This window comes from Hypanus sabinus, chromosome 18, assembly GCF_030144855.1.
Source record: "Hypanus sabinus isolate sHypSab1 chromosome 18, sHypSab1.hap1, whole genome shotgun sequence".
Classification (NCBI taxonomy): domain Eukaryota; kingdom Metazoa; phylum Chordata; class Chondrichthyes; order Myliobatiformes; family Dasyatidae; genus Hypanus; species Hypanus sabinus.
This window is the reverse complement of record NC_082723.1, coordinates 58,159,670-58,182,351: the sequence shown is the minus strand read 5'-3', so window position 1 is coordinate 58,182,351 and position 22,682 is coordinate 58,159,670. Positions and strand designations below refer to the sequence as shown.

Here is a 22,682-nt window from a genome sequence, read left to right as displayed (position 1 = left end):
ATGTATCTAAACTTACTTATATGTTACCATTGGACCTACATTTCTGCCATTTTCACTGACAACATTTTCACATTCCTGCCACCCTTCAAGTGATGAGGTTTCTTCTCAGATTCCTCTTAAATATTTTACCTTTCACCCAAAACCTCCAGTTCTCATCTCAAACAATGTGAGGATAAAAAATCCTGAATACGTGCACTCTATCTGTATCCCTCATAATTTTAGAAACACAGAAAACCTATAGCACAATACAGGCCCTTCGGCCTACAAAGCTATGCCAAACATGTCCTTACCTTAGAACTACCTAGGCTTACCCATAGCCCTGTATTTTTCTAAGCTCCATGTATCCATCCAGAAGTCTCTTAAAAGACCCTGGCGTACCTGCCTCCACCACCACCGCCGGCAGCCCATTCCACGCACTCATCACTCTCTGTGTGTAAAAAAAAACACCTTACCCCTGACATCTCTGTACCTACTTCCAAGCACCTTAAAACTATGCCCTCTTGTGCTAACCATTTCAGCCCTCTGACTATCCACACGATCAATGCCTCTCATTATCTTGTACTCCTCTATCAGGTCACCTCTCATCCTCTGTTGCTCCAAAGAGAAAAGGCAGAGTTCATTGAACCTATTCTCTTAAGGCATACTCCCCAATCCTGGCAACATCCTTGTAAATCTCCTCTGTACCCTTTCTATGGTTTCCATATCCTTCCTGTAGTGAGGCGACCAGAATTGAGCACAGTACTGCAAATGGGGTCTGACCAGGGTCCTATATAGCTGCAACATTACCTCTTAACCTCAACCCCACGGTTGATGAAGGCCAATGCACAACATGCCTTCTTCACCACAGAGTCAACCTGCGTAGCAGCTTTGAGTGTCCTATGGACTCGGACTCCAAGATCTCACTGATCCTCCACACTGCCAAGAGTCTTACCATTAATACTATATTCTGCCATCATATTTGACCTACCAAAATGACCCACCTCACTCTTATCTGGGTTGAACTCCATCTGCCACTCCTCAGCTCATTTTTGCATCCTATCAATGTCCCCCTGTAACCTCTGACGACTCTCCACACTATCCACAACACCCCCAACCTTTGTGTTATCAGCAATTTACTAACCCATCCCTCCACTTCCTTATCCAGCTCATTTATAAAAATCACAAAGAGTAGGGGTCCCAGAACAGATCCCTGAGGCACACCACTGGTGACCAACCTCCATGCAGAATATGACCCGTCTACAACCACTCTTTGCCTTCTGTGGGCAAAGACAACAGAAGACACAAAACAAATGTCCCCTTGGATCCCATTTTGTATATGTTTACAAGATCACCCCTCTTTCTGCTGCTGTCCAGGGAATAAATTCCTAACCTATTCAACCTTTCCATATAACTCAAATCCTTAAGATTTAGGAACATCCTTGTAAAATTTCACAGCACTCTTTCAAGCTTATTAATATTTTTCATGTTGGGAAGTGCCAGAACTGCACACAATACACTAAATTCGGCCAAACCAATGTCTTGTCCAATTTCAACGTAATATCCCGAATCCCATATTCAGTGCCCTGATCTTGGGGTGGCACAGTAGCACAACGCTTTACTGTACAGGTGACTGGGTTCAATTCCCACCATTACCTGTAAGGAGTTTGTACGTTCTCGCTGTGACTGCATGGGATTCCTCCCGCAGTCCAAAGACATACTGGTTGGTAAATTAATTGGTCATTGTAAGATTGTCTAACAATTGAAATTGCTGGGTAGCATGGCTCAAAGAGCCTACTTCCCAATAAGTAAATACATTCATGAAGGCCAATGTGTCAAAAGCTCTCTTTATAACCCTATCTACCTAGAGTTCAAGGAATGTTGCATTTGTATTCTCTGGTTCTTTTGTTCTACTGCTAACCTCAGAGTGAAAGCCCCACCATTCACTGTGTATGTGTTACCCTGGTTTGTCCTTACGAAGTGCACCACCTCATCTGTGAAATTCTATTTGCCATTTTTCAGTCTATTTTCACAGCTGGTTGAGTTCATTTTTCAAACTTCAATAGCCTTTCTCTCTGTGCACTATGACTCAAATCTTGGTGTCATTCACAACAATGGCATCAGCTTTGTAGTCCTTCAATGGAGGAAATTGCAATACATTTTGGGATTGTACCCTCTACCAACTTAGCAGTAACACTTTACACTGGGTACGACTTTATGCCCATAAAACCACAGCTGAAATACAAGGCACAGAGCTGGTCTGCTCTCCACTACACTGCAGCCGCTGGAAATAAAAACTGATGATGCTTGTGCATCTGGATCCAAGAGGATGCAGAACCAGTATCGATCAATTTGAGGAAAGGAAACACTGCAAAGAGATTCCTGAAGATTTGAGATCTTGAGGGGCAGAGATTGGTAGAAATTAATTATATTTTGATTGTGACAAATTCTAAAGGCAGGGGGTGAGTATGAGGGTGTGAAGAAAGAGTATTGGTTTTATCAGTCAATTATCATTAGCACAAATACACTTATGCATAGATGCAATAAAAACTTAATTTCAGCAGCACCTCGTAGCATCGTGTAAGAAGCATTCTCAAAAACAAATTATACATGATTTTACAAGAAAACAATTAGAACAAAATAAAGTCTATTTTAGTGCAAAGTGGTAATAGTGTCAAACAGTAGTAATCAAGGTTGTGCAAGTTGTTTCAAGAATCAACTGGTTGTTCTAGAAGCTGGTGTTATAGTACTATAGGCTTCTGTATCTCCTGCCTGATAGTAGCGGCAAAAAGATCACTATTGGTCTACTCTTTAAGACTTAGTTTTCAGGAGAAAACCCAAAGTTTCCAACACTATGCTTCTAAGAGAAGGCCACAACAGTCATCATCCAGCTAAACCAACTGGAATTGTGGATTGATGGAGTCTGAGTTTAGGTCCTAAATGATTAATTTGCATCCACAGCAATGAGTGAGCTGCTGCAGCATTTGTGTTTGAAATTCTCTGATTACAATGTGGTTCATCCTTCCAATCCATTCTTTGTAACTAACCTGGATCTTTCAGTTGACAGAATTAATAGAAAAGGCATTCGCTGAGAGCCAGAAGAGCAAAAAAATGGATTTAGGTTATGATATGCAAGGTAAGCACAACAAAGCATCCATTATCTCTACAGTCCAGCCACTATGCTGGCCTTCTTTGCACTTTGGGGTCTAAAGTACAAATAGACACAGGCTTAGTTTTTGCACTTTCCATTTTCCTTTCATCTGGATGGATGGAACGAAATGTGAGTGGCCTGCACTCCCACGTACCTTTCCATGTATTTTGATGCTGACTATTAAAAGAGGCCATTAAAATGAAGCTTCTTGAAAGAACAGGGCTACATATTCATTTCAACCTATTCTGTAGAGCTTACAGTTTGATGATGGGAAAATTGCAGTTGCTTCATTGTGTTCTTACTGTAAACTGGATGCCCCTGCCGATGGCTTAGAATGGGATTGAGTCCGCAAAGGATCTTCCAGTGCACAGGTGACTGAACCAGGAGGATAGAGGTTCACTTTTGGGAGCTGTCTCCTATAAACTATGAAGAACATAGATGGAGTCTTTTTCCAAAGAAGGAAATGTCCAGTTCTTTTATATAAAAAAAAGGGAAATTTTAAAGGAGATTGACATGTTTTCAGTGCATAGGGTGTGTTAGGTGTCTGAAATGTCTTGCCTGGGGAGGTGGTAGAAGCAGATAAAATAGTAATGTAAGAGACATTTATACAGATATACGAACACGAATGGATGTAGATTATGTGCAAGTGAATATGATTTATTTAAAATTGGTGCGATTGGCACAGGTATTGGGCAAGGTGCTTGTTCCTGTCCTGTACTGTTTTATGTTCTACAACTTTCCTTTTCCAGATGACTTTGACTACGTAATAGCAGGCAACGATGGTGTTCTCACAAGAGAGGAAATCAAAAGACAGAGCGAGCTTCTCGTCCAAGATAAAACGAGAGTAGTGAGGAGAGTGAAGAAGAAAGGCAGGAAACAATATGTCAGCAAGAAAAAAGTTGTATGTTAGATTGGAATCTTAATATTGTGCATTAGTCACTGAAAAATAAAGTTTTTACAGTGCAAGTAAACATTTAGCAGGTTTGTATGTCAATGCTTTTATTGTTTCAGCACATGTTCCTACTAGCCTATGATTATCATTGTTTAACCAATAATTCAGTGTTCTGTGCATGTTTCATAGTAAATGACGTTAGTAGAGAGAGGTGAACTAATCTTCTTTATCATGAAACATGCACAGAATCAAACCCTCTATACACACCCATCAAACGTGTCCCTACAGGCTCGGTGCAGTTCTGAAGAAGGATTATGGACCTGATATGTTGCCTGGTAACAGTCTGTTTCTCTTCCTACAAATGGCTACCTGACGCAGAATGTTTCTGGCATTTTCTGTTTTCTGTTTTCTATTTCTGTTTTCTGTTAAGGATGCCTGTAACTAAGCCAGCAAAAGCACCCTTGATACAGGGATAGTGGTGAGTGAAAGATGGGGTCAGGGGTTGGAAGGTTGATATAATTACCCCCAGATAGACCTATCAAACTCTCTTAAGGTGGTTTAAACCTAGAAGAGATATAGAGCAAAGCTGTGACATCCCATAACCATCCAGCTGAAGTACATTTCTGTGACGGACCATCCATCAGAAGGAAAGTGGGCAAATCTTCAGGCAAATGCAGGGAGCAGTGATCTCCCAGTGTCCACCCATTTTAATACCCCTTCCCATTCCCATTCCGATATGTCCATCCATGGCCTCCTCCACTGTTGGGATAAGGCCACACTTAGGTTGGAGGAACACTTTATATTCCATTTGGGTGGCCTCCAGGTGGCATGAACATCAATTTCTCAAACTTCCAGTAATGCCTCCACCCCTTCACTATTTCCCATTCCCTTGTCCCTCTCAGTTATCTCCTTAACCACCTGTTGCCCCTCCTCCTCCCCCTTTCCTCCTTGGCCTTCAGTCTCTTTCACCAATCAACTTCCTAGCTCTTTGCTTCACTCTCGGCCTCCACATTTCACCTATCGCCTGGCGATTCTCTCTCTCCTTCCCCCCACCTTTCAAATCTACTCCTCAGCATTTTTTCCTCTAGTCCTGCCAAAGGGTTTCGGCCTGAAACGTCAACTGTACTTTTTTTCCATAGATGCTGCCTGGCCTGTTGAGTTCCTTCAGCATTTTGTGTGTGTAGCCACTATATATGGTTTGTTGAACCTTACCAAAGCCTTCAGTTCCATCGCTTGGGAACACAACTGTAGAATACACTCTTAAATGATTGATTATATCTCTGCTTCCTGGCTTCGTGCCTCACTGAGAAGCTGATGGAATAGAGCAATCAAGGGAACTCTACATTAGAATGCATGCTGACCATCACATCCAGGCAGATCCACCCTTGGCACAGCTGCCACAATATTCCTCTGAACGTTCAACACCTTTGGGTGGGGTTGGAAGTGATATAGTGACACAGCTAATAGATCTGTTTAGCAGGGAAGGTTTCAAGCAGAATGGCACTGAACGTTGAGTAGCTGCCTCACAGTTCTGTCAATCTGGGTTCAATCCTGACCTTGAATGCCATCTGTGTGGAGTTTGCATGTTTTTCCTGTGATGATGTGGGTCTCTTCCCGCATCCAAAAGACATGCAAGTTGGGAGGCCACTGTAAATTCCCTCTAGTTTGTTGTAAAGTGGAAGAATCAGGGGATTGTGATGGAAATGTGGGAAGAATAAATTGGGATTAGTGCCAAATTAGTATAAGTGGATCATTGATGACTGTTGCCTCCTGATGCAAGCCTTCAAGCAAGAGCTGAACCCTCATTCCGGCCAGCTTATGAGTCACACATCAAGACACAAAAGAGTGTGCAACCACTCTAGATAACTGGCGCCAATGTTTCAGTACGTTCTCCAAGGCTCGTAATTGCACTGACTGTCAATTATAGCAGAGTCCAGAGGTGTCTAAAGAGCCAAGGTAGAGGAGATTGTCATCAACTATAAGCCAGCCTTCTACATAGCACAATGACTGAAAAAGAGTTAGTCACTTGGACTGAATTAGAAAAAAAGCAGTCATAGTAGTTGCTTGGAAGCATAATTGAACTTGTGGTGAATTAGAAGACACAAGGCAATTTTTAATGGACAGAAATCCATAGCTCTGGAAAAAAAATTATAGACCTGAAATGTTAACGTTGACCTTCACAAATGCTGTTTGATCTGCTGAGCATTTTGCCGCACCTTCTATTTTTATTACAGAGTTCTTGCATCTGCAGTATTTTTCTTTTGTTACTGTTGAAATTTCCATCACTTATCTCCAGGAGTCCTCTCTCTGGGGGAAAAAAAAGCTCAGCTCCTCTCTGATGAGATATCTATCTCTTATTTTGTTCATCACCAGTAATTCCCATTTATCTTGTATTTGCAAAGGTGTTGACTAAAACCAGCCACATCCCTTCTATTTCTGGTGAAAGGTAATTAGAAATACAGGTCCTTCCCATGTTACAAATGCCCCACTTATGGACACTCCGTAAATGTGAATAAATGTTTGGGAGCTGTGGATGTATTTGTGGATGTTTGATGTGGATGTATTTGATGGTTACTGCAGACATCTGCCAGCTGAGAGTGTGCCTTCTCTACTGTACACATTGCCAGAGCTGCAGTAGTCGTAGAAACAGGCCCTTCAGCCCAATGAGTACTCACCAAGCATAGCATCCTTCCTGCTCGTCCCAGTTGCCTGCATTCTGCCCATTACTCTCCAATCCCCTCCCAAATATTGCTTCATCTGCCTTGACCACTTCATCTGGTAGTTCATTTCAGGTGTTCACTGCCCTCTGTGCAAAGAAGATACCTCTCAGGTCTCTTAATTCTCTCTTCCCTTATTTTTACCTGTGCCTTTGAGTCCTCAACCCAAGAAACCAGTATGACTGACAACCTTATCTATACTGCTCATGATTTATTAAACTTCTATGAGGTCACACTTCATTTTCCTATGCTTCTAGTGTAGCCAACCTCTCTCTATGACTCAGGCCTTCTATCTCTTCTGCAGCCTCTCCAGCTTCATATTGTCTTTCCTATACAGGGAGACCAAACCTGTACCTAGTACTCCAAATGTGACTTCACCATTGACCTATAACTGTAACATAATGTCCCTACTCCTAAACTTAATGCCCTCACTGACAAAGGCTCGCAGACAATGTCTTCACCACCCTGTCTACTTGTGTTGCCATTTTCAGCAAAGTTTGCTCCAGTATTCCATCCCTCTGTTCCACAACATTTGTCATTTGCCATTCACTGTGGAAGTTCCACATGTCCTGAATACATCACCTCACACTTACAGTAGATATCTAAGTAAACATACTCAAAAGCTTCTATAGATGTACTGTGGAGAGCATTCTGACAGGCTGCATGATTGTCTGGTATGGTGGGGAGGGGGGCTACTGCAAAGGACAAAGAAGCTGCAAAGGGTTGTAAATCTAGTCGGCTACATCTTGGGTACTGGCCTACAAAGTACCCATGAGATCTTCAAGGAGTGGTGTCTCAGAAAGGCAGCGTCCATTATTAAATACCTCCAGCACCCAGGGCATGCCCTTTTCTCACTGTTACCATCAGGCAGGGGTACAGAAGCTTGAAGGCACACACTCAATGATTCAGAAACAGCTTCTTCCCCTCTGCCATCTGATTCCTAAATGGACATTGAACCCGTGAACTCTACCTCACTTTTTCAACATATATCTGTTTTTGCACTATTTTTAATCTATTCAATATACGTATACTGTAATTGATTTACTTATTTATTTAGTATTATTTTCTTCTATATTATGTATTGCCTTGAACTGCTGCTGCTAACAAATTTCACATCACATGATAAACCCGATTCCGATTCTCAAATCCATTTGCCATACGTCAGCCCATCTGCCGAAATGGTCAAGATCTCTTTCAATTCATTGTAATTACTACACTGTCAACAAGAGCTCCCAATTTAGAACCATCAACAAACTCGCTAAACACATGTATATTCATCCCCAAATCATTTACACATGGCACTGTGCAAGTCTCAGACATAGATAGATAGATAGCTCAGGTGCCTAAGACCTTTGCACAGTACTGTAGTAATTTTATGTATTGCACTGTACTGCTGCTGCTGCAAAAAAAGTGGTGATAATGAACCTGCCTGATATGAGTCTCTATTGTGGACAGTGAGTGGAAAGGAGGCAGAGAGGAGAATCATGGTTCGGAAAAGGGGAAGGGAGCAGAAAGCAACAGACAGATATTCTGCAATGATCAATAAACCAATTGTTTGGAATCAAATGACCTTGCCTGGTGTCTCAGAGCTGGGTGTGTCTGCACCCGCCCCTGGCACTCTATCTCTGTCACCTGTCCCACTCCCCTCCTGCGGCCCTCCACCCTCGCCATTCCCTACATCCTTTGCACCTGCCAAAAATACAAACTCACTCTCTGTTGCACGTTGACAAATACAGTATTGTGCAAAGACCTCCATGATTTCTTCCCTGGCCTCCCATAAGGTTTGGGGGTACACTGTTGGACCCTGGGGATTTGCCCACCTTAATGCATTTGAAGGCTACAAGTACCTTCTTCCTTATAATATGCATAAAATCCAGGCTTTACTACTCATTATGTCATGTCTTTGGTGTCCATTAGTGGCACTGAAGAGAAATAAACATGACAAATCTCAGCCATCTTCTGCGCCTCCTCATATAGGCAGCCCCAATAGTTTTTTAAAGGACCTAGTCGCCTCTTCACTGTAATATCACTGATTCTTAGCATCATCATTAACCTTGTTTTCCAAATCAATCCTACGAATTTTTTTTGCCCTCCTGATTTCCCTTTTATGTCTGGGCTTAAGCTTTTTGTATATATTTGACAGGGATTCATTTATACCTAGCTGCCTAAATGCAACACAGGCTTCCTTCTTTATCCCAACCAGGCCCTCGATATCTCTCAAGTTCCCTGAACTTGGTACACTTTACCCTATCAGGAGCTCTCTGGCCCTGGACTCATGATATGACCCTTTTAAAGGCCTCCAACTTGCCAACTATTCATTTGGGTTTAAATAGTCACACAGTTCACTCCAGCTAGATCCTACCTCATGTTGAAGTCAGTTCATGACTTCAGTATGAAGCACTGCTCCATATTTTCCCATATTTTAAAACTATGGTGACAGGACCAAAAGTGCTCCCCGTTACTTGGCCTGCATCGTTATCTAAGAGGAGGTCCTGAAGCTCCTTCTCGAGCAGCTTCCTCTACGAAGAAACTGTCTTGGATGCAACACACAAATTCTGCTACATCCAGGTCGAGTAAAGCAGAGCTGAGGATGCTGGGCAGACTCAGTTACTCACTCATCGAGCCAGTGAGGCCAGTTCGCAGCTGCTCTTCCAAGACTCACTTGCTGCGCCATTACGGCTGTTTCTGTGATCCTCTCCCATACACGGTTTTGGTTTACTGCCGATCAATTCCCAGAAACCGTGCCTCATCAACCTAGGAATTGGCTTATTATCGACAATGGAATTCAGTTGTTATTGTCATACATACATTGAAAAGCCTGCCTTGCATACTGTTCCTCCAGATCAATTTATTATAGGGCAGTACAAGGTAAAATTGACAGAATGCAGAAAAGAGTGTAACATCAACAGAGAAAGAGCAGTGGAAGTAGGCAATAAGATATAAGATCATAGGGAGGTAGATTGTGAGGTCAGGAGTCCATCTTATACTAGAGACCCAAGTTATAAACGGCGGGGCGGTACTCTGATATGAAACGCTTACTCCGTCTCTCCAGAAACACAGCCCGGTGTTTCCAGCATTTCCCATTTTTGTATTAGATTTCCAGAATATCCATTTTTAATTTTTATGACCAAGTCAGCATTGAGTGCGATTTGGAGGGGGAGCCTGCAGGTGGTGGTGGTGGTGTTCATATAAGCCTATTGCTCTTGTTAACACCCACCCACCAAGATTTTACTCATTGCGAGTTTGGGAGGTGCCGTCTGATTTGCACTCAGCAGATGTCTTGCGTTACATTTCTAACTGCACAGTCCCATGCACGTAATTCGATTTCCCTTTCGAAGTTCTAGCCCATTATCTTCACTATGGTTGCAAACTTAAAAGGATTGCGCTGATCAACTTCTTTGGCATTCTTCGATGCAGTTTCCACAGACTTTCCAATATTGCGTGCAAAACCACTAATGGTATCAACGTGTCCAATAACTTTATCGGTTAATCCAGTTCAGCACCTTCCCTCCCAGTGGTGACAGAACAGGCGTGTTTGCACGTTTGGAGGGAGGATGTAAATCCAGCTGCGAGAAGTGCCACATCAGTATTTCCCAGGAGTCACAACTCCTGTATGGTAAAGGGAGGTAACACAATCCGTTACCTCAGGACCATGCTCCCCAATCATAAGCTCCAGTGCAGAGTTAAGCCAGCTACAACACCCGAAGCCAGCGGCACCTAGCAGCCACAATCCGGTTTAAGAGCCGGCAGAGGGAGGAGATGGGCATGCGCGTTCCGGTGCGAGTGCCGGCCGGGGGAGGAGATGGGCATGCGCAGTGTGACGATGCCGGGCGCTTTCGCGCGTCCGTGCCGACTGCGCAGGTGCGCCAGGTTCTCCCCGCCCCCTGACCCCGAGCTGCGACGCCGGGCCTGCCGTGTTGATGTGCCGCTATTGGAGTGGAAGCTGTGCTTGCTCGTCCTCGGCTTCGGTCCCAGTCGCGGGGTCGAGGCTGCCTCCCCGGCAACATGTTTTCGGCTTTGAAGAAGCTGGTGGGCACGGAGCAGGTCCCGGGCAGGGACCGGGCCATCCCGGTCGGGCTCCAGAGCATGAACCAAAGTCTGCAGCGGAGATTTGCCAAGGGAGTGCAGTACAACAGTGAGTGTGGCCGGGAACTGGGGTAGTACGGTGGGACGGGATCCGGAGGTCGGGGTGCCTCAACCGTGGAGGTGGGCCAAGAGTGGTGGAGCTGTGAGAAGCACTAGGGCCGAAATCAAGGTTAGTGGGAATTGGGGCCAAGGGAGAGAGGGGTTTGGAGCCAGGTGTAGCAGAATTCCTGGGACTTGTGTAAAGAAAGAGTGGTGGGGTCAGTAGCCAAGGGTCTCAGAGGCCATTGGACCAGTGTCTGGGGACAATGGTTAAGGAATGTATGTTGTGAACAACAGTTATTGAAGTGAACTGGAGTCAAAATAGAAGTATAGCAATAGCTGGAACAGTGGCATGGATTAACTTGGGTAAGGACAAAAAGTAAATTTAGAGAGGGAATGGTGCCAGGTCCAGTGTCAAGGCTGAGTGGTGTTGGAGGACTGAGTGTGATTGATTAGTGCTTGGACAAGGTGCTGAGATGTTTGCCCAGTGCACACAGATCAAGGATGGAGAGAATAGTGGTGTGCCTGAGAGTGGAGGTGTGCTGTTGGTGGACTCTGGGGCTTTGAGTAATATGTGCAAGACTGGCCTTCTGCAGTCTTGTCCCTGGGTGGAGAATCCAGTTCTCTAATTACTGTATTGGCTGTGGACCAGTTTCGGTCAGCGCAAACTTTTGGGGTTAAAACGTTCTGCCAGTCACCTCCATGCTTGGAAAACGGCTGAATTAATTGCTACATCTTGGCTAAGATGTTGGAAGTTCTGAGGGTACTCAATTAGATGTGAAATCAGGCATTGGCAGAGATCAATGTTACACCAGTAGCCTCTAGCTGTCAATTATCTGGAATATGACAGAGCAGTTTGCATACTTTTAGTGCAGTTATGCCATAATGGGAACTGGAAGGAGATAAAGGACAACGCAGAGCTTGTCTGCAGAATATCACTAATTTTAAGTGTTTTGACATTGTCATGCTCTCCTATAATTTAATGAAGTAATGTTGGTGTGCATAGTTATTCCAGTAATGTATCTCAAAGACTCACTCATAAATGTTCATAACTGAACAGAGAACAAATGTTTTAGCCCAAGGTTATGCAGAGACAGACCTGCACTCACAGGTACTACAAGCCAGTGTAATGTAAGGATAAATCCCATGGCCATTGGAACTGCACACATGTACCCCCCGTTATACAGATAGACATCCTTTTCCTGGAGCTATATGGAGACTGACCTGTATCCACGTTCATGCAGCTGTCAACCTGAACTGTATAATAAGATAGATCTCTACATAGAGGCTGACTTCTCAAGTAGTCTACCCTAGATTTATGCAGGAATTAAACTATCCCCACCACTACTGTATCCTATTCCACATTAGTATTATTGTCACAGTTTGAAGGAATAGCCCAAATAGCAATTAGAGAGAGCATTGTCACTTTCTCCATCCTAACATTACAGCTGATACCTCTTGTCCCTCCTCCATCATTCCTGAAATGCAGTGACCACAGCTGTCTTATTGTGGTATAACCAATGGTGAATTCAGTACCGAAGTAATTTCCTTACTTTGGTACTCTGCCTCTCTTAATGATTCCCAGAATCCCTTAGAATCTATAATTCATTCTTTTAACATGTATTGCAACTTTTAAAGATGTGCACGTTACAAGGTACCTCATTTCCACCCCTTCCTTTAGAGCTGTGCCATTTTATCCCATGTTGCCTTTGCTTATTCCTTCCTCCAAAGTGCATCACTTCACACCTAGGTTAAATTTCAGAATCAGCTTTAATATCTCTGATGTATGTTGTGCAAATTGTTAACTTAGCAGCAACAGCACAATGCAGTACATGGTAGATATAGAAAAAAAATGAATCACATTAAGTATATGTGTATACTTAGTGGTTGGTTGGCATCCATGTGTCTGGAAGAACAGTGGGTGATGATGATCATCACAAGCCTGGGTTGGAGGTTTGGAGATCCTGAGGTGCCCAGTCATCAAGATCCCTTTCTCAGCCTCATCTGTGCAGTCCAAAGAAAAGCTTAGAAAGCAATATGTTTGGCACTAGCTTGGCTCAGGAGCTGCCGGAAGGATGTTCAATGACGTCCAGCCACCTTAGGGGCTCTACTCTAGACTTGCTGTCTGGGTTTCCTCCTGCAGCCTTTGTCTCACCTGAGGCTGCCCGGAAGGCGTGGAACTATTAACCCATAGCTGGGGATCTGGTTCATAAGCACCAGGGCGTGTCCACACACCAGTGCCCCTGACCACCTCCAGTTCAGACCAAGTCCAAAAGGAGTTTAGTTTCAGGTATTGTTCATGAGGAGCTTCTACATGAGGCTTGCTGTTGGAGTGGCTATGTACTGGCAGGGAGAGACACATTCAGCTCTCCGTTTTGCAAGACTGCTAGCCAGTGGTAGAAGCTGAAAACGAGAGTGACAAGCACTACCCATTACATTACTACACTAGATGCATCACAACAAAAATAGTGTAAAAATAGAAATAATTTTGAAAAATTTTAAAAGCTGAGGCAGTGTTCATAGGTTCAATGTCAATTTAGAATCGGATGGCAGAAGGGAAGAAGCTGTTCCTGAATGATATCTGCCTATTTTGAAAGTTTATTATGTCTTCCAGTCCATTATTTTGCTTATTGTTTCAAATCGTATTTCCAAGAATTATGTCATCCACAAATTTGGAAATGCTGACGTGCTTCTGTATCTATACACTCAGTATATATTCATGCACAGGAGCTACCTAATGTGGCCACTGAGTATACGTTCGTATTCTTCTGCTGCTGTAGCTCATCAACTGCAAGGTTTTGCATTCCGAGATGCTCTTCTGCACAACTCTTTTGTAACACATGGTTATTTAAGTTACTGTTGCCTTGTGAGCTTGAACCAGTCTGGCCCCTCTAAACTTTCACTAACAAGGCCTTTATTGCCACAGAACTGCTGCTCTCTGGATGTTGTATTGTTTCACGGTTTTCTGTAAACTCTAGAGACTGTTGTGCGTGAAAATCTCAGGAGATCAGCAGCACCTGAAATATTCAAACCACCCTGTCTGGCACCAACAACATTCTACAATCAAAGTCACTCAGATCACTTTTTTTCCCCCTGGTCTGATGTTTGGGCTGAGCAGTAATGGAATGTCCTGACAGTGTCTGCATGCTTTTACGCATTGAGTTGCTGCCACATGATTAGCTGATATATTTGCATTAGTGAGCAGGTGTACCTAACAATGCGGCCACTGCATATAAATGAGAAAGGAGAAGTGATACTGGCATTTAAAACCCATTGACTCCCATCCTTCAGGATGAGTGGACAGTCCGATACCTTCATTCTACTTTCCGGCCAATTTCCTTTTTGTCCCACTGTTAGTTCCTTCAATCCATCAACCTCAGTTTAGTTTACTACTGTTTTACGTAGGACCTTGACAAATACCGCCTTCAATCTTGGTGTGCCATTATCAAAAAAAAAGTGCAATTCGTTAAACATGACCTTATCAAATGTGACCTGACTATTTTTGGAACTTGGGAGTTCTTATTAATATTTTCCATAACTGTTTCCAAAAATTTCCTCTTAAGAGGGTAAATAGACTGGACTGTGGTTGCTTTTTAATCAAGTGTTACCTTTTCCAGTTTTCACTCCAAGTAAAACTCCTGTGCCCAGGGAGATTCTGTTGAGGCCTTTTGCGGTCTCCACCGTATCTCCCTCTTCCAATTATGTTATCTGCATCAGGAGTCTTGCTTACTTATGCTAGTGAGTACTTTTCTCATGTTATAGATGAGATTTGGGCAGTACCCTCTTCCTTTTTAAAAAAATATATTCAGGGCCCTATTTGTATTTTTTAATCGACCCACTCGTAGAACAGCACAGGAACAAGCCATCGACCCACTATGTTGTACTGAACCAATTAAATTCGTAACCAAATGGTCAACTAAACTAATCCCTTCTGCCTACACAATGGGCCGATATCCTTCTGTTTCCCTTACATTCATGTGCCTATCTAACATCTCTTAAAAAGCCCTGATGTATCTGCCTTTAACACTACCCAAGGCAGCACACTCCAGGCACCCAACACTCTGGTTTTAAAAAAACTTACCTGAATTTACCCAATCTCACTTTAAATTCTTGCCCTCTGGTATTTGACACTTCAATCTTGGGATTAAAATACTGTCTGTCTACTCTATGCCTCTGATAATCTTACACATCTCTATCAGATCTCCATTTAGCCTTTGGTGTTCCAGAGAAAATAACCCAAGTTTGTCCAACCTGTCATTATAGCACATTCCCTCTAATCTTTGCAGCGTCTTGCTAAACTTCTTCTGCACCCTCCAAAAGCCTTGCCATCTTTTCTATAATGGAGCCGTCAGTACTATGTGAAGTACTCCAGATGTGGCCCAACTGAAGTTCTTTAAAGCTGCAACATAACTTTTGAACTCATTGCCTCGACTAATAAAGGCAAACACACCAAATGCCTTCATAACCACCTTATCAAATATTCATGTGTGGACGCTTTGAGGGAGCTATAAACTTGGACCCCCCCCCCCCAAAGATCCCTCTGCTCAAAAACACTGTTTAGGGTCTTGCAGTTAACAGTGTACTGTCTCTTTATGTTTGACCTACCAAGGTACAATACTTCATATTTGTTCAGGTTAAACTCCATTTGCCATTTTTCCGCCCATATCTCCTGTAATCTTTGCCAATCTTCTAAACTGTCCACAACACCACCAATCTTCATATCATCTGCAAACTTATTAAGCCAACCATCTACATTTTTTCCCAAATCATTCATATATATCACTAACGGTAGACATCCCAGTGCAGATCCCTGTAAAACACCACCAATCACAAACCTCCGGCTAGAAATAAGCCCATTTGAATTGACTACCTCTGTCTTCCACGGGCAAGCTATTTCTGAAACCAAATAGTCAATTCAACATGGATCCCATGCATCTTAATCTCTGGATGATCCTTTCATGGGGGACCTTGTCAAACACTGTATTAAAATCCATGTATAGTTAACAGCCACAGCTCTACCTTCATCAATCATTCTTGTCAAAAATCTTAAATTATTAAGACACGACTTGCACTAAGCCATGTTGATTCTCCCAAATGAGGCTGAGGTTTTCCAAATGCTCATAAGTCCTATCCCTAAGAATTTACCCTAGTAACTTCCCTTCCACTGGCATGAGACTGTAGTTTCCAGGATTATTCCTGGTTCCCTTCTTGAATAATGGACTCACCAGTCCTCTGGGACCTCACCTGTGGCTAGAGAGGATGCAACAATATTTGTCAAGGCTCCAGAAATCTCACCTCTTGCCTCCCTCGATAATCCAACATCCCATCAGGCCCTAGGGTGTATCCACCTTAATGTTCTTTAAAAGACACAACAACAGCTCCTCCTTTGCCACAGCATTTTAATATGCTTAGCACTGATCTCAGTATCCTCCACATCCATCTCATTGGTAAATGTTGATGTAAGATATTCATTTAGGACCTCACCCCTATCCTCTGCATCTAAGCAATGTTCCTCTTTTATCCTTGAGTGGTCCTATCTTCTCCCTAGTTATCCTCTTGATGTATGTATGGAATGCCTTGGAATTCTCTTTAATCCTGCTTGCCAAGGACTTTCCTAATTTCATTTTTGAAATGCCTGTTCCTTTTACTGCCTAATTTACATTTCTATAGTAAGCTTTCCAATACCCCATAATGTTAACTACCATTTCCTTGTCAGACTCTCTTCCTTCTCATGCTCTGTCTTGTCATATTTTTCTTTTCACCTTCCCTCACCATTGACTAGATTCGGCCTGGCTCCCACTGAAATACTCACCTGACCTGCATAATATTTCTTCTATTCCCTTCAGCATTCAGGGATTCTTGCTTTGATTCCTTCCCCTTTGCAGGCGTGTACCTTGCCCACAGCCTGAAGGTCACCCAATCATCCTGTAATTGTATTTCCTACCAATAGTTCAGTCAACTTTGACTTGGCCAGGTCCTCTGCCATCTCATTGAAGCTAGCCATCCTGCTGTTCAGTTCTAGGTTTAGACTCTCTGTGCCCTGTTGTTTTCAATCTGACCCTTATGGTCCAATAAACATAATTTCTCAAGTGTTCTCCTATTGACATTTGTCCCATTTGGATTGTCCCAGCACAAGATCTAAAAAAAAGTGTTTTTTTTTGTTGCAAAAAGAGACCTCTATTCTGTGCCTCTGACCCCAATGTTGTTCCAGTCAATATCAGCATAATTCAGATGTGAATATTAGCATCCTACCATTCTTGAACATTGTTTATTCCCTGGGGTTTGTTCCTCCATCTCCCTTCCACTATTCAGTGTCCTATAGACTCTTTCTAGAGCACTGGTAGGTAGAGTGACAGAGGCTGAATTCACCACTGTTTTACCCTGGTGTTGTATAGTGACATAACTGTACCCAATAGTGCACTACCCCAGTATTATACAGAGACGAGAGCTACACCTGCCATTGCTTTGTTGGTTGTCCATCAACTTCGACAAGGACAATTGTGTTTGTGCGGCTCATCTGATGTGTGTTTAGAGTTAACCGTAGAGGCCAATTCTTGAACGGCATAGACGTTCACAGTGGGGACAAGGGAGTTGTCCTGATTCTGTAAGAATGGCCCGGTTGTTGCTGCTGGTTTCCTCTTCCATCAGGAAGTCCCCAGCTCCACGTGATGCCCATCTTCTAAGTTGCTGTGAGCATGTTTAACCAAGGTATGCCAACCAGTTCTGTCTCCTGCCCTATGTTCCAGATGCTGGGGAGCAAGCCCACTATGAGCAGTATTGGCTATCACACAGACTTATTATCTCTTACAAGGTCTACCATGGTTTTTACTTCCTCATGATAACGTCATAGAGCATCTGCTGAGGGAGTCTGGAGTCCTCCAGTCATATAACCTGTCTGGTCCAACAAATTTGTGTTTTCAGGATCATGGCTACAATACTGGTAGCCTTTGCCCAACTGAGGACTTCCAGGTTTTGTGATAGGGTCATGCCAGTGGATACCTATAATGGATCTCATGTGGAAGTGCTCCAGCAACTTGAGTTGCTTTTGTATACTTTCCCATGTTTCACAACCACACAGGAGGCTGGTGAGGAGAACAGCCTTGTACAAGTGGATTTTCATGGACATCTGGATATTATACTGCTTCGCACACGTGATCTCAGGCAGCCCAGGCTCTGACCAGACTTGCAAATCCTGACGTTGATTTCTTTATCCAAGGAGCCATCACTGCCGAGGCGTTTAAATTCCTTTAACTACCCTCAGCGTTGTGCCTTCGATAGTAGGCACAGTAGTGGATCCAGGAGCAGGCTGAAATAAGACCTCTGTTTTGTCCAGACTGATGGTGAGGCCAAGCAGACATGAGGCTTCTGCACACCTGTCTATTAATAAACAGTTGCAGGTCAGGCTCCGTATGGGCTTTTAGAGCACAGTCATCTGCATAAAGTGCTTCGAGGATGACTCTTAACTGTCTTGGATAATGAAGTACAAGTAAACACAACTGACGCTATTTAAAAACTGTTTTCTCCAAAAGTGTCTGACAGCTACACAAGCACATGTGACTGACACTAATTAGAAACTGTTCAGCAACAGTCTTCTGTCCAAATAATGTGGCATAGTGTCCCAAATAAAGAAAGGGTATTTTCTTGATTAGTCTTCTTGTCCTTTAAGAGTTGTCCGAAGTAAGTGTCTGCCTGGACTTAGTGGAATGTACTGGAATGTTGAGAAATGTACGGTTGTACATTTTGGAAGAAGAAATAATCGGGTAGATTATTATTTAGATGGGGAGAAAATTCAAAAATCAGAAGTGCAAAGGGACTTGGGGGTCCTCGTGCAGGATACCCTAAAGGTTAACCACCAGGTTGGATCGGCAGTAGGGAAAGCGAATGCTTTGTTGGCATTCATTTCAAGAGGAATAGTGTATAAGAGTAAGGAGGTGTTGATGAAGCTCTATGGGGCACTGGTGAAACCTCATTTGGAATACTATGTGCAGTTTTGGGCCCGCTATCTTAGAAGGGTTGTACTGAGTTCAGAGAAGATTTATGAGGATGATTCCTGGAATGCAGGAGCTAACGTATGAGGAATGTTTGTCGGTTCTGAGACTGTATGGAAGAATGAGAGGGGATCTCATAGAAACATTTTGAATGTTGAAAGGGTTGGACAGAGTAGATGTGGAAAGGCTGTTTCCCTTGGTGGGTGAGTCCAGGACAAGGGGCCACAGTCTTAGAATTAGAGGGCACCCATTTAAAACAGAGATGAGGAGAAATTTTTTTAGCCAGAAGGTCTTGGATTTATGGAAGTCATTGCCACGTACAGCTGTGGAGGCCCGATCATTGAGGGTTTTTAAGGAGGAGATTGATAGGTATCGAATTAGTCAGTGTATCAAGGGATATGGGAAAAAGCCAGAAATTGGAACTAGGTGGGAGAATAGTTTAGCTCATGGTGGAGTGGCAGAGCATACTGGATGGGCTGAATGGCCTACTTCTGCTCCTTTGTCTTGCAAATCCACTGTAGTTGCTTTTGTTTAAGGAGTTAAGTGATTAAATCATTAAAGGGTTTTGAAGAATAACTTCCTCCCACATAGGGTAGTGGATATATGAAACAAACTGTCAGAGGATGTGGTAGATGTGGGTACAACTACAGCATTTAAAATATATTTTGTTGGGTACATGGCTAGGAAAGGTTTGGGAGATATGGTCCATATCAGGTAGGCAACTTGAGCATGTATGAGTTGGATTGGAGGACCCATTTCTGTGCCATACAACTCTGATAAGGTAACTAGGAAATTAAAATAGTGTTAACAAACCAGCTAATGGTTCTGGTTTTCTGTTCCAGTGAAGATACTGATACGAGGTGATAGGAATACAGGAAAGACCACACTATGGCACAGACTGCAAGGCAAGAAGTTTGTGGAACAATACATCCCAACTCAGGAGATCCAAGTCACCAGCATTCACTGGAGTTACAAAAGTAAGTTCTGAGAGAAAATGTTTTTTTTGAAAATGCCAGAAAAGCACATTGCTCAGCTATCTGCACAGAATGAATGAGCAATGATTCAGATGCTTATCTTCATTAGAAGTTTTTGTTCTTTAACTTTAGTATTGTAAGAAGTGTTAAGTTGGAATTTGAGAAAGCTGAGAATTCTTATCTAGTGAATGTGCTGCTTCATTAATTGCAATTTGAGATCAGAACAGTATCTGGATATCAGTATCACTGCTGTACTGTGCTGAAGAGCACTTCGTCCATCACCTCTGGATCAAATGTTGCTGAGGATATGTATCATTGTGTCACATTGAAAATAAAAGATAAAGCTATCACTATACCCCAGTAAATATTTTCAGGACAGATACAACATGGAGTAAAACCCCTTTGCACTCTTCTCTGAGACGCTCCTTAAATAGTGAGTCACAGGTTAGAAGGAAAGTAAACCTTGCTTTACTGTATGTTATCAATTATTCCCAGCCCAGTTAAAACGCAGCTCCAGCACAAACTATAAACACTTTCTGGTCAGACATCCTCAGGTCTGATTACCTATGATACTCCTTTTATATTCACAAGACATACATGGATTAGTTTCTGAAAAAAAGTTCCCAATAATAGTTGAGCAGAAGGCAATGACTGAAGCCTATACTAGCTGCCATTTACTATTTTAAAATTTCCCTAATGCATTGCATTTGTTGTGAAACATGTCATTACAGAAAATACTTAATATATGAAGAATAATAAATTTAGATTTAACATATGAAGTTTGTTTTCATTGTCTTTGTCATTATTCTAATGCAAGCAATTATTTTCATCGTTGGGTGTGCTTTAAGGAATAAACTGTATTCTGGTGAAATATTGTTTTTTTTTGTTAAATGTTGCTGTTCGAGCCATATTTTTAAGAGCAATTTGAGTAAGTGGCCTTGAGTGCCAGGTGTGTCTGCAGCTGAAATGAAGAAGGCTCGTTGCTGAATTTAATACAAAAACTCAATCCCACTCCCTATATAGCTGCTTACTGGTGCCAGTGACCTTGCAGTATCTGCTGAAAACAAGCTAACTCAGCTTTAAAATTCAAGACATGTTTGGTCTTTGAAAAATATATTTTTCTTCCACACGTTTGGAAAAACTTTGTGTTGATTTGATTGCTTCAAGCTTCATGATAAGCAAATCACAAATGGTCCCAGGTTGATTCCAATTGAAGTTAGAGTCCAAATAGGTTCATGTCAGCTCTGACAGGGTTTACAGGCCGTTACTCTGTACAAGGCAAAACCTAACATGAATGGCTGTGATGCTTCACCCTCAGATAAGCTGAATGCCTTTTATGCATAAACTCAAGAAAATGTGCAGAAAATCCAAAGCAACATACACAAAATACTGGAGAATCTCAGCAGGTCGGGCAGCATCAATGGAAAAGAGTAAATAGTCGATGTTTTGGGCCAAAGCTCTTCTTCAGGACACGCTTTAAAAGGGAGAATAAAACCCTGCAGCATCTTGTGACTCTGTGATCTCTGTCTCAGAGGCTGACATCAGAACATCTTTCAAGAGGGTGAACTCTTGCAAGGTATCGGGCTGTAATGGTGTACCTGGGAACCGGTGCCAACTAACTGGTGTTAGTGTTCAAGGGCATCTGCAATCTCACACTGCTGCAGTTGGTGGTTCTTACCTGCTTCAAAAGGGCGATAATCATATCAGTGCCCAAGAAGAACAGGGTGAGCTTTTTAATGACTTTCGCCCAGTTGCACTCACATCTACTGTAATGAAATGCTTTGAGAGGGTGATAGTCATATCAGTGCCCAAGAAGAACAGGATGAGTTTTCTAATGATTACTGCCCAGTTGCACTCACACCTACTGTAATGAAGTGCTTTGAGAGGTTGATCATGGCTAGAATCAATTCCTGCCTAAGCAAGGACCTGGACTGACTGCAATTTACCTATCGCCACAATAGATCTCCAGTAGATACAATCACACTGGCTCTCCACTCATCTGCACTATAGAAATACCAACTTCAGACTGCTGTTTATTGATTACAGCTCAGCGTTCAACACTAACATACCGTCAGTACCAATCAAAATCTTCCAAGCCTGGCCTCTGTACTCCCTCTGCAAATGGATCCTTGCCTTCCATATCCAGAGACCATACTCAGCATCCACATTGGCAATCGAATAACACTTCCTCCTTGTTGACAGTCAAAACTGGCGCACCTCAAGGATACATGCTTAGCCCAATGCACTACTCTCTCTACAGCCATGACGATGTGGCTAGGCATCAAATGCCATGCATAGGTTTGTGTTTCACACCTATTGTTGGCAGAATTTCGGATGATGATGAGACACACAGGAGTGAGATAGATCAGCTGGTTTTAAGTACTGTCACAACACTCAATGTCAGTACAACCAAGGAATTGATTGTAGACTACTGACATACAGCATGGAATAGGCACTTGGAACCACATGCTCTACAACCCCCAGTTTAATCCTAACCTAATCATGGGACAATTTGTAATGACCAATTAGTGTCTTGGACTGTGGGAGGAAACCTACGCAGTCACAGGGAGAACATATAAGTTCCTTATGGGCAGTGGCGGGAATTGAACCCAGGTTGATGGTACTACAAAGCGTTGTGCTAACCACCGTGGTACTGTGCAGACTTCAGGAAGGGGGAAGTTGAGGGACACACGCCAGGCCACATCGAGGGATCAGCAGTGGAAAGGGTAAGCAATATGGGAAATGAACCTGGTCAGGTGTTAGAACTCTCAGTGGGAGAGCATTTTGGAGATTGTGATCACAATTCTATCTTCTTTATTATAGCATTGGAGAGGAATAGGAACAGACAAATTAGAGAAG

General features: G+C 42.9%; 2 protein-coding genes across 4 annotated transcripts in view; both read left to right on the top strand.

Moving 5' to 3' along the window:
• Window positions 1–4,037, top strand: part of LOC132407255 (uncharacterized) — a 78,442-nt gene extending 74,405 nt beyond the window's left edge. Inside the window, exons 13-14 of the mRNA XM_059993516.1 lie at window positions 3,037–3,112; window positions 3,877–4,037. Coding sequence (XP_059849499.1) covers window positions 3,037–3,112; window positions 3,877–4,037 — 237 coding nt within the window. The remainder of the gene's footprint in view (window positions 1–3,036; window positions 3,113–3,876) is intronic.
• A 6,563-nt stretch (window positions 4,038–10,600) lies between these two features.
• Window positions 10,601–22,682, top strand: part of LOC132407639 (rab-like protein 6) — a 103,013-nt gene continuing 90,931 nt past the window's right edge. For 2 of the 3 annotated variants that reach the window (XM_059994427.1, XM_059994426.1), the window contains exons 1-2: window positions 10,602–10,871; window positions 19,692–19,826. In XM_059994427.1, the coding sequence (XP_059850410.1) occupies window positions 10,742–10,871; window positions 19,692–19,826 (265 nt within the window). In that variant the 5' untranslated portion in view covers window positions 10,602–10,741. Of the gene's footprint in view, window positions 10,872–19,691; window positions 19,827–22,682 lie in introns of all 3 variants that reach the window. The other variant, XM_059994428.1, reaches the window with a different exon arrangement.